Genomic DNA, 13,606 nt, shown 5'->3' with positions numbered 1-13,606 from the left:
ATGCTCCACTTCATCTGCCAGTGAATTCAACGATCTTATCAGATCTCCAGCCGCCATGTTTCAAACGATCCAAACGTAACACGCTTCCGCCAATCCCTGCCTTGAAGCAATGATTGACGGAGGGTGGGCGTGGTCAGCTCGGAATGCATTTCAAATTGGATTTTGCTACAAATATCCCAAGTTGCATTGGGAATCTTTTTTTTTTTTTTAAATAAAGCCAAGGTAACACTCATTTTACATACAGCACACAAAGAAAATGACATGAATATGACAGTGGACAAATGCATAAAGTGCAGCATATTTTGAAATCACTAATTTAAAGTTTGTCGATCGTGTGTCTCCAGTCAAGCAGAACTCTCCTGTCAGCATTTAATTCGCACGGACCGACAATCACGCAGAGAACACGCGATCATGCAGGATACAAATGCACACTTCACAAGATCTGAACTAGATTCGACTAAGTCTGCAAGGTTTGTGAAATTAAATGTTTATTTAATATTAAAGCAATCGTTATAATACTTTTTTGTATACAATTTAATACACTTGTTTAACAGTTCTATCTGATTATTAGATAGACTTCTATCCATATTAAACAGAACTGAACGACTACAGCGAACAAGAGGAAGAATGTGAGCCATGTGCGCTCATGCGCTACCGTTCTCAGCGCCGTCAAAATAAAAGTCCCGCCTCGAACACATCGGCCAAACAGAAAAACTTATCGGCCGATGCTGATATTTAAAAAAAAAAAATCCAAATATCGGCCGATATATCGGCCTTGGCGATATATCGGTCGACCACTAAAAAAGATCCCCAACCACCCCTGTTTTTTTTTCCAAGCAGCACAACCACCATCATCATTCTTTCCTCTCACACATGTTTTTCCAGTTTCACATACACAAACCTCTTTAATACTCATTGGGGGAACTCTTCAGTTTATAACCATGAGCTTTCCCTAAAAATAAAAGGATAATTTCAGGAAAAATATACCAAGAAGATTGTTTAAGGGAGCTTTAAAAACACAAAGTTCAATACTGTACAGTATGTATTAACGTCAGCCGAAATCTAGGACAGAATTGTTTTAACCAATGTCAAAATTGCATTTGCCAAAAGGTGCTGCTCCCTGCACACAGAAAACTGAAGATCCAGCCAAGTCCATGTTTACTGGATTAAGATCTTTGAAAATAATTTTATAGAGACTAGTATTTCTTACTATTTAAGTTGTAAAATAACATTAAAAAAAACAGAGACATGTCTGAGCAAAAGAAGATTGGAATCTAAGCTAATGATATGGAAAGAGGACAACGGCATGCAAAGATGTTGCCAGGCCTAGAGGTATCTCATTTTAAATATCCATCCAATTTACAAACCGTTTGTCCTATGTAGGTCGGGGGATGCTGGAGCTTAACCCAGAGTATTAGTTTTTAGGCAAGGAATCATTATCGACAGATGGCCAGATTTTAAATACATTAATTTCAATATATAAATGTAGAATTCATACTCCTAGAGACTGCAGCTGTCTACAGTCTAAACCAGGGATCCTCAAATCTGGCCCACGAGATCCACTTTCCTGCAGAGTTTAGCTCTAGCATGCTAATCAATGTCTTCAGGATCATTAGAAAATCACAGGTAGCTGAGTTTGATCAGGGTTGGAGCTAAACTGGACCTCCAGGGCAAGATTTGAGGAACCTTGGTCTAGAGTTGTAACATACCAAGACTGTGACTCAACATTTGTCAATACCCACACTGCTTTACACAACCTGGAAAACATTATGTAGCTGTCCTTAAGGGGAAACTTTCCAGTTTGTGTGAGGAAAATGTTCTCATTTTCACAAACTATTTGATTCTCATTTTCATAAACTATTTGGACCTGTGCAGAAAGCCAAACCTCATTGCTCTGTTAATCACATAAATATGCAAGCTCCTATGAACAGCCATTTGTTTTGAATAATCAATTCACTTGCGTAGCATATACATGGCAAGATATTTCTTTCTTGCTTGCTTGTTTGGCTTCCACAGTGGGACAATCGACCCAGAGATGACAGAGGTAAAGTTCTTCATTTTGTAGTTCAAATTAGGGCTCTTGACACAGATGGTGAGCTCACACTCAGTCATTTACTGGGTCACTAGGTTATAATCACAACTGTTTAGTTGTAAACAAAGTATCTTTAAATCTATGTTCTGCTCATTTAGCCAAATGTACGTGACTTATTCCCCTGGAATCATTCAGACAAACTAGTAGGCAATTGAATGACAATGGGGCTTTGAGAATCAAGCTGGAGGGAAAAGGAGCACGACTAAAACAGAATTAACAAACAATGTTTAAAAGTTGCTTAGTCTGTCAGTTTAGCCTGCATACTACTATTTATGAAGGTCTTTATATTCAATTCGTTCTTAAATTAATTAAAATCTCCATTTCTCAACCAATATTTTATAGTCCGTAACTTCAGTGCAAAGGTAAACAAAATCACAGCTGAACGGTCGAGAAAGTTTCAATTCTGTACTCTACAAAAATAACCCTGCGCTGTTCAATCCAGTGAAGATTACAGTTTCATAAAGAATGAGAATATACAGATGTCTTGCCCTCAGTGAAATCACCCAGAGTCTGATAAATGATGCACAACTCAACAAAAAGAATAATTAATTTGTTCATTGCACTGGACGTCAGGCGGAAATATTAATGTTAAAAGCAGATTTTTACTTAAGATATATTCTGCTATTTCCGAAGTAATCGTTCGGATAACTAATTCCTGGCAGAATTTAGTCCCAAGCAGTGAATCCCACGCAGCCTTCAAACGACTGGCGTCTTGTATCTCAGAACAAAAGTTCTTCATTGCACTATCGGACTTGAAAGTCTTGGTGGCACTGCTGTTCCATGATCGTTGTTCTTGAAACTCTGGTCAAACAAATAAGGTCTAATGATTAGTATTCCATAATAGCAAAAGGAATTAGAAAATATCGAATAATTAAAGATCAAAAAATATATCGGTTGGTAAGACAAAGAAATTAGTTTAGATTTATAGGGTAAGATTTGAATACATTTCAAACATCCTCAAGCATCTTCAATCCTGCAAGATTGAAGATGTTTTGAAACAATGATTCATTCAATACTAATAATCACGCATTTGATAAATTCTGAATGAATGAATATAAATCCCGCCTCTTCATGCGCGTTCCGCTACTTTACAGAATCAAATCACTGTGAAATCTTTATATTTTATCATGCATAATGTAATACATTATATATATTACATAGCTAAAAAAATATTTTTCTTCAAACGTAATTTTATTGAACTTTGTGTGCAAAGCAGAGAAAAATTGAATTGTGTATATACTGTATATATATATATATATATATCTTCCAAATATTGGATAAGAAAAAATTAGTAGTACAAAAATAAAACAATGCCAATATTACAAAATATAACATTAAAAAGTGTATAAAATCACTCGTTTTTCTAAAGAAACATTGTCCAACAGCGACACCAGCAGGTAAAGTTACAGCGGGAGTCCGAGTCTCTCTCACCTCCTCTGAGCCCATTGAGTTTTAACAGACCAACTAAAGCGTGCAGTGGGGGGGTAACAGAATGAATGGGGGAAAATCACGTGAGAGGAGGCAATGCCTCCATCACGATATGATTGGATATGACTGGCTATGTTCGGCTGTGATTGGTTCATGCGATAAATCCCGCCTATTGTGTTCATGTGCGTTCTACGTTTGCGAATCAGTCTGAATGAACAATATGGCATTAATGGGAAGACTCATTTAAAAAAGTAAGTAAACAACTCACACACTTAGATATTCACTTTGTTACATCAAAATAAGACTTAAAATGGCCTGAAAACATGATCTGTGGGAGTTTTTAGTGAGTAAATCAGCTTGTTGAATTGTGTCTGTGACCAATATGTACTGAGCTTTGATGACTGATGAACCGAATAATTCAAAAATAGTTAAAAGTTAAAAAAGAATAGCTGAACATAATAGTTCACAAATAAAATATATTGTTTAAATTGTTACTGCCTTGAGTTATTATTTTGGAATTTTTAATTTTTTTTGGTAGTGTGAGTAATCTTTATTTAACCAAAAGGACAGGAATTTACATTTGATTAAAAAAAAAAAAAAAAAAAGGACTTTGCCTATTTTGAGAACACACACACATATATTCTATTATAAATAATGTGAGTAGTGTGTTCACACTGAAAACTGCAATCAAAAGTGCATTTCGTGTACCTGCATGACGAACCTATTAAACCAAAAAAACACAAACAGCGTGGAATGCTGAAACGTAGCGGAAGGGGTGGGTTTTACTTTACGTTACCCGGCTCGAGTCGCGGACGGAATGGTAGATGATGGCGCTTTCTTACAGAAAACACCTACAAATGTGAGTTCAGTGCTCACGTCGTCATTCGTTGTGTGAAATGTGTCCCTGTTTGTAAAGTCTCATGTTATATATTTTTGTATGAAGTAGAATTCTTCTGTTAAGTGTGAGTAGTGTTCCATTCGTACACTAGACGGTGTTTAGTGCATGATTAGTCACTGGTCGCCGCCTACTGGCGTAACTATGTAACCTATAAAAAAATCAGTCTGTCAATAAAATTCAAGGACTTTAAATAACTGTTGTACAAAGTATTAAAGACTTCCCTGCTATGCAGCAGTAGGGATGGGCGTATCTCCAAAGTATCGATATATCGATATTGACGCGAGTATCGAAAGTATCGATACTCAAACATGATACTGCCTTGAAAAATATCGGTATCGTATCGAAAACAAAATAAGTGGTATCACCCATCCCTATGCAGCAGATAATTACTTTGCCAGATCAGACATTTTGAGTGGAAAATTTACCATGCGCAATTGCAAGCAGATGAATTTAGTTTGTTTTTAGTGTGAACACAATATTGTCATGTAAACACTTCTTGTTGCTGTTCCTCCCTGCAATTACATTTCATAGCATTGCATTTTCGTTGCAGGTATGCTTCATTGCTGTACAATGTGACAAATGTTCTAGGTAGCACAACGAAAATAAAAAAGTAAACTTTCGTTTGTTGGTAGTGCAATGAAATAATTAGCTGAACTTAAAGTTCTTATCTTAACCTTTGGTCTTTAGATTAACATTGCATTTGTGTTTATAATATGCACTTCAATGTCCTTAACATTGTATTTTTGTTTATAATATGCTCTTAAATGTGTCCTGTACTGCTTGACTTAAGCATTGTTTATCTTTTATTTTGTAAATGAAGGCTGGATTAGTTAATACATTTATAAAAAAAAGTGTACTGGCATTTTATAAGGCACTAAATAGTATGAACTAAATAGTATGTCTCTGTCACTTTAATACACGAATTACTCCCGATCCGCCTCTTCCATCTAAGGGCACATTTACTTTTCTCGGCCGAGAATAAGTCTTCCTGGTTTCATGATATAGTAGTCTGCCTTCCCCTTTAAATGGATTTTGGACCAATGCAAAAATTGTCATCATAGGATCAAAAGAACTAACACGATTTCTCGAGGTAGATTCAGTTAGGAGGGAATCCTTTTAATTTCGCTACGTTTCAGCGCATCAGGTAAGCGAACTCTCCATGTTTAGTCCGCCCTCCTTTGCTTTTCTTAAGGAACTGGAAATGACAATGCTCGAGTCTGTTGGTCAAAACAGCTGTGTTGGAGCTACATAAGCATAAAGCATCAGCCTACAGACATAATAGCAGGATATTAGGTATGTGGCATACTTTATCGCGACGTTTTTCCAGACAACTATGAAACTGTAAGATCTAACATGCATAGATTCCAAGTCTGTCTTGTAAAACCGCAAATGCTTGAGCTGCGAAATTGTAGACCGTTTCAACATGACGCGCTAAAGCCTCATCTACATATTCAACACGTCGAGCACATATTTTGATATCTGATGACATTTCAGAGAATATGGGATCGGTTACGCGTTTTATTATGGATATGGCGAAGAAATACACGGCATGTCTCTCTCCATCTTAGACCGCAGGACCATTTGGTTGTTTAATTTCGTTTATCTGTTACGTGATTTGTGTTGAGAATTAATAGCACGTTACACTAATACGATACACTGGCGTTCCTTGACTTTTAAGACATTAAAAGCACAAATTCAATTAGGTTCTTTTGTTTTGACACGTTTTAGATACTTGATACACTATTCAATTTATTATTATTATTATTATTATTATTATTTATTTATATATATATATAAATTATATCAGATTAAAATTGAGATTTTGGTCCCGCTTAAAATGCCTTGACCTTTTGACCTTAGATCTGAAATAATCTAAAAATTAAAATCATACTACAGTGTCATAATTTTGACAGTCAGTTGCAATGACTTTTGAAATGGAGTTGATTTTTAAATTAAAATTAGTATTAAATTTAACCGTTTTTAATTATTAACATATTTAGCGGACTCCCACATTTTGTGTTCTACATTTTGTTGCGAGAAAAGAAAATGTAGTAAATTATTTTATTTTCAGAATTTGTACAGAAGTTGAAGTGTTAAATATAAGTTTCTTTCTACGGTGAAACCCTGTAGAAAATGAATGGAAAATAAAACTGCTCTTATAAAATTTTATTTGACCTCCTGAGGTTGATGATAAACACTCTCTGAAGGTTAATAATCTCCTTTCTCTTACTTTTTAAATTAAAATGACTTCATTTTTTAAAACGAGTTTCAGGGCCTGTTTTGTACCCTATTTTTGGAAAGGACATACAGGTGGCGAAATGTATGTGGATGTTATTAACAGATTCTGAGACTGCTCTGAAATAATTCAGTCTAGTGGCACTATAAACATCTTGATTTAGTATTGCATTTTCGGTTGTAGTACCGTTCATCAGTTTTGTGTATTTTTTATTTTTTTTTGTCCTACTCAACCCAGTAAACTTGCAAGCATTCTGTTGAGCTGCTCAGACTCATCTGCTGGTGTTAAAGCAGGATAACGGGCTGTGGAATGGCTTTGCTGACCTTGCACAGAACGCAGTCTATTTGCACAACACCGGTGAGTTTTATTTTGCCTAATGAAAATGTGCATTTCTAAAATGCTACAGAAGAAAATCTGCACTTTTTGTGTCAGTTGCAGTTCTCCACACATTCTTTCACCCTACTCCCACTCCCTCCGTGTGTGTCCAGTTACTCTACACCTTTTTCTGTACACACGTTTATGTATAATTTGGTAGTGCTCCAAATGCTTTCCAAATTTGCTGTGAATCTGAATATGAGAATTAATTTCATGCTGTTCCAAAAGAAAAAAAGCCCCAGAATTATGTGAGGATTCTGCTAAACAGCCAAAATGCCTGATAATTTTTATTGCTGGTCTTGAGCGGTATTGGACAATGTCAAGTTCTCTGTCTCTATTGTTTGTTTGGTAGGCTTTGTATTTATTATATAACACAAGATTCCCTTTTCACCCATAACCCATGCATACTGTGTATCTACTTCTATAAAACACTATGTTCAGACTATTTTGAGTAAAGTCTCACCGGAGCTTTAACCTAAAACCTCATTGCCCCTCCTCTCCACCCCCTCTCTTCTTTTTCTTCTTCTCTCTGTCTGGACACGTCAGTCACATAACAGGTAATGTTACTGTCTCCTCTTTCATTCCATAGAAGCACTGATAGCAGCCTCTTTGGTGTCCTTCTCTCTGTCTTGCTCTCTCACTCTATTTGTTTCTCTCTGTTTATCGTCTTTAGTATGAGCTTCCTCAGTGTCTTATCATACTGTCACTGCATTACAGTTGGCAATTTTGTCCAAACGCCTAGTCATTGTGTTTACAGGTTTCGTTAAAATTATTATTTTTTTTATCCAGTCACTCATCTCAGAGTGAGTTATGGGTGAGAAAAAAGGCTAAAAAGCCCTTCCCAGGTGCAAGTTTTTATTCAGCTGTTTTGGCAAATAGCACTTACTGAGTCAGATGATCCAGAGGAGTCAAGCAGAATCTACCGGTGTCTGTTTGCAATTAAGTGCATCACATAATCAATTCACCCACCACCCATTTTTAACATCACCATTCTCTGGGCAGATCTTAGGGTTATATTGTCCTGTAACTTCTAATTCAATAAATTGTAATCAGCTTAAATTTATTTTCAAGGATGAGCCTATCCCAAGAAGAGGAAGACTTCAGAAAAGGTGAGTGATTGTGATACAGTTTTAATCGTGTGTGTATTTTAGTGTATATAGTGTTTCCTCCAGAAATGCGTAACTGATTAATTATTTATTTCTGCACCCCAGAGAAAGTTTCGCCCTGGTTAAGGGGGCAGTGCTCCTGGTGGAAGAGGGAGAGAGGGAGGGATTACATGAAGAAACCGTACCCTCTCTGCTAGGTCCTAGGCAAGGAGACCGAGCCTCTGACACTCAACGCAGACATTTGCATGCAATGATTTCGTTACTACGACCGGAGGACACAGTCAAATTGGTTAGGATTTCCTCAACCCACTCTTGTTTAACTACACTGCCTTTCTATGCTCAGGGTCGCCATGGTCATGGTAACTCCAAATTAAACAAAGCCTCTACTAAATAAATGTTGTAATCACAAATGACCGGAAAAATAATAGGTGTGAAAATACCTCATGCATTTGCACTATTTATTGTCCGTGTGAGATTTATGGAAGTGTTTGTACTTGCTGCCTGTGTATATTGGAGGCAATGTTTTGCATATGTAACATCACATGTTCTGCAATGTGGTTTCTGGAGACACTTTAGTTTGTTCCATCTTCTGCTATGCAGAAATGACAATAGCTTTGCTTTGTCTTTAAGAATACAGTTACACACAATACAATTTACTAGGTAAATTGTGTATTAAAAAACAGCATGCATGGGTGCTGTGCTTGAATTATAATAATGGAAAAGATCTCATTTTAATTGCTCAGTAATTTTAAATTATCCTAATGAATCCAGCTCAGACTTCTGTGTCTGATTCATTAGCAATGGACCTGAATTTCTCTTTCTCCCTCTCTCAGGCTGTGCGTTTGGAGTCGGTGAGCCCAGTCAGAGTGAGGTATTTGCTTATAGTTGGCACACTAATCAAAAAACAGGAGAGTCTACTTCTTGGCATAGACTTCCCAGGCTTAAACAGGTAGCACATCTTTATAAACTAAATTATTAAGTCATCATAAGCAGATTTTATTTCATTAGAGAAAAATTCCGAAATATTCAATTGTATGCGTGACATACCTGTTTGTATATCTATTGTCTTACAGCCTAAATACTGTTGCATTTTTGATAACATCTGTTCACAACACACAACTGAATCAAGGAGACTATTTATTTTTAACATTCTACTTTTTTTGGAAATGGAATGTGCAGATATTTTGCAAACTTGGTGTCCTTGTTTAGTAGCAGGGATAATTCACCCAAAAAGGAAATTTGTTATCATTTACTTACCCTCATGTCACTCCAAACCTGTATTACTTTATTTCTTCTGTAAAACATAAAAAGTTATTTTGAATAATGTTGGTAACTGTTGAGTTTTTGTATATGGACAAAAAATGCAGAGACATTTTTCAAAATATATTTTGCACATATGAAAAATATACATTTTATGTTTTTTTTTTTTATTTTGGGTGAATGTCTTTAAATATAAACATTTAGCAGATTTTTATTTAAAATGTCATTATATTTCAGCCTGTCATGAAATGTCTTTTTTTTTACTCTTCCTCAGTGATGAGTGCACTATTGGACTTGTCTTGCCAATATGGAGTGACACACAGGTTTACCTAGATGGAGATGGGTAAGAACATAAAACTGATTCATTCTGACCAGAAATCAATTAATAAAGTGCAAATATATGATAATAATAGCAGGGAAAGCAAAAAAATGCAAAAGTGTGTGTTTAATTTTAGTACTATAAAAGAGCAATCTTGATATCATTATCTTGTCATTAAAGTCAAATTTCACATACGCTTTTAATGTGGTTTGAGCTTTTAAATTGAAGGGAGCTCAAGTACAAAGTCTTTGCTTCTTTAGAAAATTAGGAAACAAGTCAACACTAAACTAAATATAACTGAACTTGATATGAAATTAAAAAATGTAAACATTTAAAATAAAATAGAACTGTGCTCCGTTTGAATGGGAAAACCTTCCACTTTATAATTTATCTTAGTACACTGTTAAAGCCTCAGCCCCAGACTTCTGCTTTTCTGACAGTTTGTTGCACTTGTTCTTTTACAGAGGTTTCAGTGTGACATCTGCAGAAGTGACACGAATCTTCAAGCCTGTGTCCATTCAGACGATGTGGTAAGATTTAAAGCAGGAAATGCTGAGGAAACAACTAGTTTCCTCAACCATCAACGACATACAGTGTGACTTTGGTCTTGCAGCCAGCACACACTTAACTGCACACAGTTATAATGCTATTTGTTTTATTATTCTGATATTGCCTATAACTGTCTTTCTTCTGGTCCTTAGTCAGTCATCACATGTACCCTGTTAGACCTCTGCATAAAGCCTCTAAATTAGCTCTGTAACTTGTAAATGTGTTTGTGGTTTGTTGATTGCTTGTTCACAGCACTCTCTTGTCACTCTTACTTTGCTCAAGGTCAGTATTGCAGGCGCTGCATGGCTGCTGTGAACGGGCCGTACGTGGGGCTGTCATACCTGGCTGCGGACTGGAGTGGGCACAGCATTACAGAGAGAACGTGGAATCCGACCAGCACTGCCTTAATGAATGGGCGGCCATGACTGGCCTGGAGTCAGTCAGGAAGGACACTGGAGGGCGATCGTCGTCGAATCGGGAGTCAGTGGAGAGGGAGATCAAAGCCCAGCTACGAGATATCATGAGGACTGAGGACTTGGAAAACATTACCTCTAAGCAGGTAAAATGAAAGAGAGTAAGGCTTTACTCTGCTTTTCAAACAATGTCCCACAACGTCACCAAGCTCTCCTCTCTAGTCACCTATAGACCACTTTTTATGATCCAATCAGTTCCTGATGGATAAAATCAAGTTCCACTCTATATTTATTGGGTGTAAATAGGTCATATAACAGAAGTCAAATGGTTGAAAACACAATTTCATGTTTACATCTGAACTGTAAAAATTGTTTTATGGACATTACAGACTAAAACACAATGCAATGGAGTGAAAAATACAGGTAAAACACCTGTTTTTTTTTTTGTTTGTTTTTTACAGTATGTTATGATTGGTTAACTTTTTGCATATGTATGCAACGTTTTTTTTTTTGTTTTTTTGTTTTTATGGTTGTGGGTTTGGTGTCCATCCTTCCATAACAGGCACTTTGCAAAGCCAGTATTGCATTACGACAGGTTGCAAAACATTTCACAATTTGCATGTTTTTGCAGCTTATTTTCAGAAAGTGGTCTGTGTGGACTGAATTTATTTAATTATGGCCCCTTTAAGGTTATTCAAAGTACTCTACAGTTCAAAACTTATGGGGTTGGTAAGATTTTTTTTTTTTAATCATTTTTGAAATAATTCTCTTATGGTAATGGCTGTATTTATTTAGAAAATACAGTAAAATATTAATATTGTGATATTGTTACCATTTTAAATAACTGCATTCTGTTTTAATATATTTTAAAATATAATTTTATTCCTGGCAAAGCTTAATTTTCAGTGGCCATTACTTCAATGTCACATGATCCTTCAGAAATCATTCTGATGTGCTGATTTGGTGCTCAAGATACATTTTTTCAGCATTCTAGCAAATTCTAAAGAACAGCATGTTTTGAAATAGAAAACATTAAAAATTGTATTATTATTATAAATGTCTTAACTGTCACTTTGATAAATGTAATGTGTCCCTGCTGAATAAAACTATTAATTTCTTTCAAACAAAACTTACTGACCCCAGTCATTTGAGCGGTAGCGCAAGCCTGAAGACACACCTTTTTAAGACTCTCTTCTTCTAGAACTTACTTAAGGTTAATGTGCCTGGGCTTGTTGTCTTATCCACAGAATCTTTGTGGTATAGACATGAGCAGCATTCAGGAAGTCGTTTAGTGAGAAGCTTGATTTGATGTTTGTAAGCATTTTATTTCATGTGACTTGCCATTTAATGTGATTTGTATCCCAAACCCATGATCTTGGAGTTTCTAGCACCATACAGTTGAGCTACAGTCACTCTTTCTGTGTGTTTTTAGGTGCGAACATCCCTGGAGTCCAAAATAGGCATAGACATGAAAGACTACAAGGAGTATATTGACAATGAGATGATGGTCACAATGGCACAGATGGACAAACCTTCCAGAATCTTGGACTACCTTTACTTGGTTACTGTTGACATTTGTCTTCTGCCTTGTCTGCTATACTGTTGGAAAATACACAGTCATTTATTTGTCCTCTTTTCCCCCAAAGGGTTCCGAATGGAATGCTGCCAACTTTGAAGAACTACAGAAGAACAAGTATACAGGATTAATTAGGATTAAAATAATTTAAGATAATTTAATGCTTTATTATTTTTAATTAATGATCAAATTAATATATTTTAAATAATTGACATAATTGAGTTATCCTTTTAAATTAACATTTTCTGCAGCAGATGAATAGAAAGAACAATTATTTTTATGATTTTTGTTTTTGGTAGTGTGGGCTACATCCTGAATGTTACCATGGAGATTGACAACTTCTTTCCAGAATCTTTCACCTATATGAATATCCGAGTTTACGATGTGGAGGCGACCGACCTACTCTCACACTGGAACAACACATACATGTTCATCAGTGAAGCAAGGTGTTCAACACACACACACACTCCTCTTCCTCATTTTGGTTTATGGATGACATGCATTTAGTTTTTGTGCTTGCAGTCTGTCTACCCTGACTGTTAAATGCATTGGTTTATATTAAGGTACACATGCAGTATGGAATACCTAACCCCCTGTGAAATATATTAGCGTATGTCTTTGTGCTCTGTCTCATTCTAATATATTATGTCATTGTTTTGTACTGATGATAATACAGGAAGAGTGGACAGGCCATACTGGTCCATTGTAAGATGGGCGTCTCTCGCTCTGCCTCCACAGTAATTGCTTACCTGATGAAGCAGCAGGGCTGGACATTAGACCAAGCCCTCAACCACATGAGAGAAAGACGGCCTATAGTGCAGCCCAATGAAGGTTTCCTCAAACAGCTGCATACATACAGCGGTATCCTCAATGCCAGGTGACTTGCACTCTCATAATGGTGCTGTACCGAGATCGGTCATCATACTTGAACAAACAAGCATTCACACAGGAATACTGACATTTTCCCACTTGTTTAGTATCTCAATAGATGTTCAGGTACAAACAAGTCAAGTCAAGTCTGGTTTATTGTTCAATCGTGTTGACTGAATAGTGCAGATACACAAACTCATCTCAAACAGTCACAGCTATGTAAGTTTGGGATCTTGAAAGAAGTCTCATGCTCACCAAGGCTGCATTTATTTAATCAAAAATACAGTAAAAAAACAGTAATATTGTGAAATATTATTACAGTTTAAAAGAGCTGTTTTAATATATTTTGAAATGTAATTTACTTCTGTGATGGCAAAGCTTTTTAGCAGTCATTACTAAAGTCTTTATTGCCGCATGATCCTTTAGAAATCATTCTTGTATGCTATTTGCTGCTCGAGACATTTCTTATTATTGATGTTGAAAA

General features: G+C 36.1%; 1 protein-coding gene and 1 pseudogene across 2 annotated transcripts; one reads left to right on the top strand and one right to left on the bottom strand.

The window, feature by feature from the left end:
• The window catches only part of LOC107673838 (sushi repeat-containing protein SRPX2-like), a 7,205-nt pseudogene extending 4,555 nt beyond the window's left edge, over positions 1–2,650 (bottom strand).
• Positions 2,651–5,445: 2,795 nt separating this feature from the next.
• Positions 5,446–13,133, top strand: LOC107673810 (protein phosphatase Slingshot homolog 3-like). Of its 2 annotated transcripts, none has more exons than XM_016467614.1 (12): positions 5,446–5,562; positions 6,892–7,011; positions 8,101–8,138; positions 8,241–8,424; positions 8,969–9,084; positions 9,670–9,738; positions 10,179–10,244; positions 10,546–10,822; positions 12,109–12,237; positions 12,323–12,369; positions 12,552–12,698; positions 12,929–13,133. In XM_016467614.1, exons 2-12 carry the CDS (start codon positions 6,964–6,966, stop codon positions 13,131–13,133), a joined length of 1,326 nt encoding a protein of 441 aa, XP_016323100.1. In that variant the 5' UTR covers positions 5,446–5,562; positions 6,892–6,963. The 2 variants fall into 2 exon arrangements, with proteins under 2 accessions (XP_016323100.1, XP_016323092.1); XM_016467606.1 differs by having other exon boundaries at positions 5,446–5,711.
• The last annotated feature ends 473 nt before the right edge of the window (positions 13,134–13,606 follow it).

The sequence above is a fragment of the Sinocyclocheilus anshuiensis genome, unplaced genomic scaffold (assembly GCF_001515605.1).
Source record: "Sinocyclocheilus anshuiensis isolate Anshui unplaced genomic scaffold, SAMN03320099.WGS_v1.1 scaffold1351, whole genome shotgun sequence".
Classification (NCBI taxonomy): Eukaryota; Metazoa; Chordata; class Actinopteri; order Cypriniformes; family Cyprinidae; genus Sinocyclocheilus; species Sinocyclocheilus anshuiensis.
The sequence above is the reverse complement of the archived record's forward strand: the minus strand, read 5'-3'. Positions and strand labels throughout refer to the sequence as shown.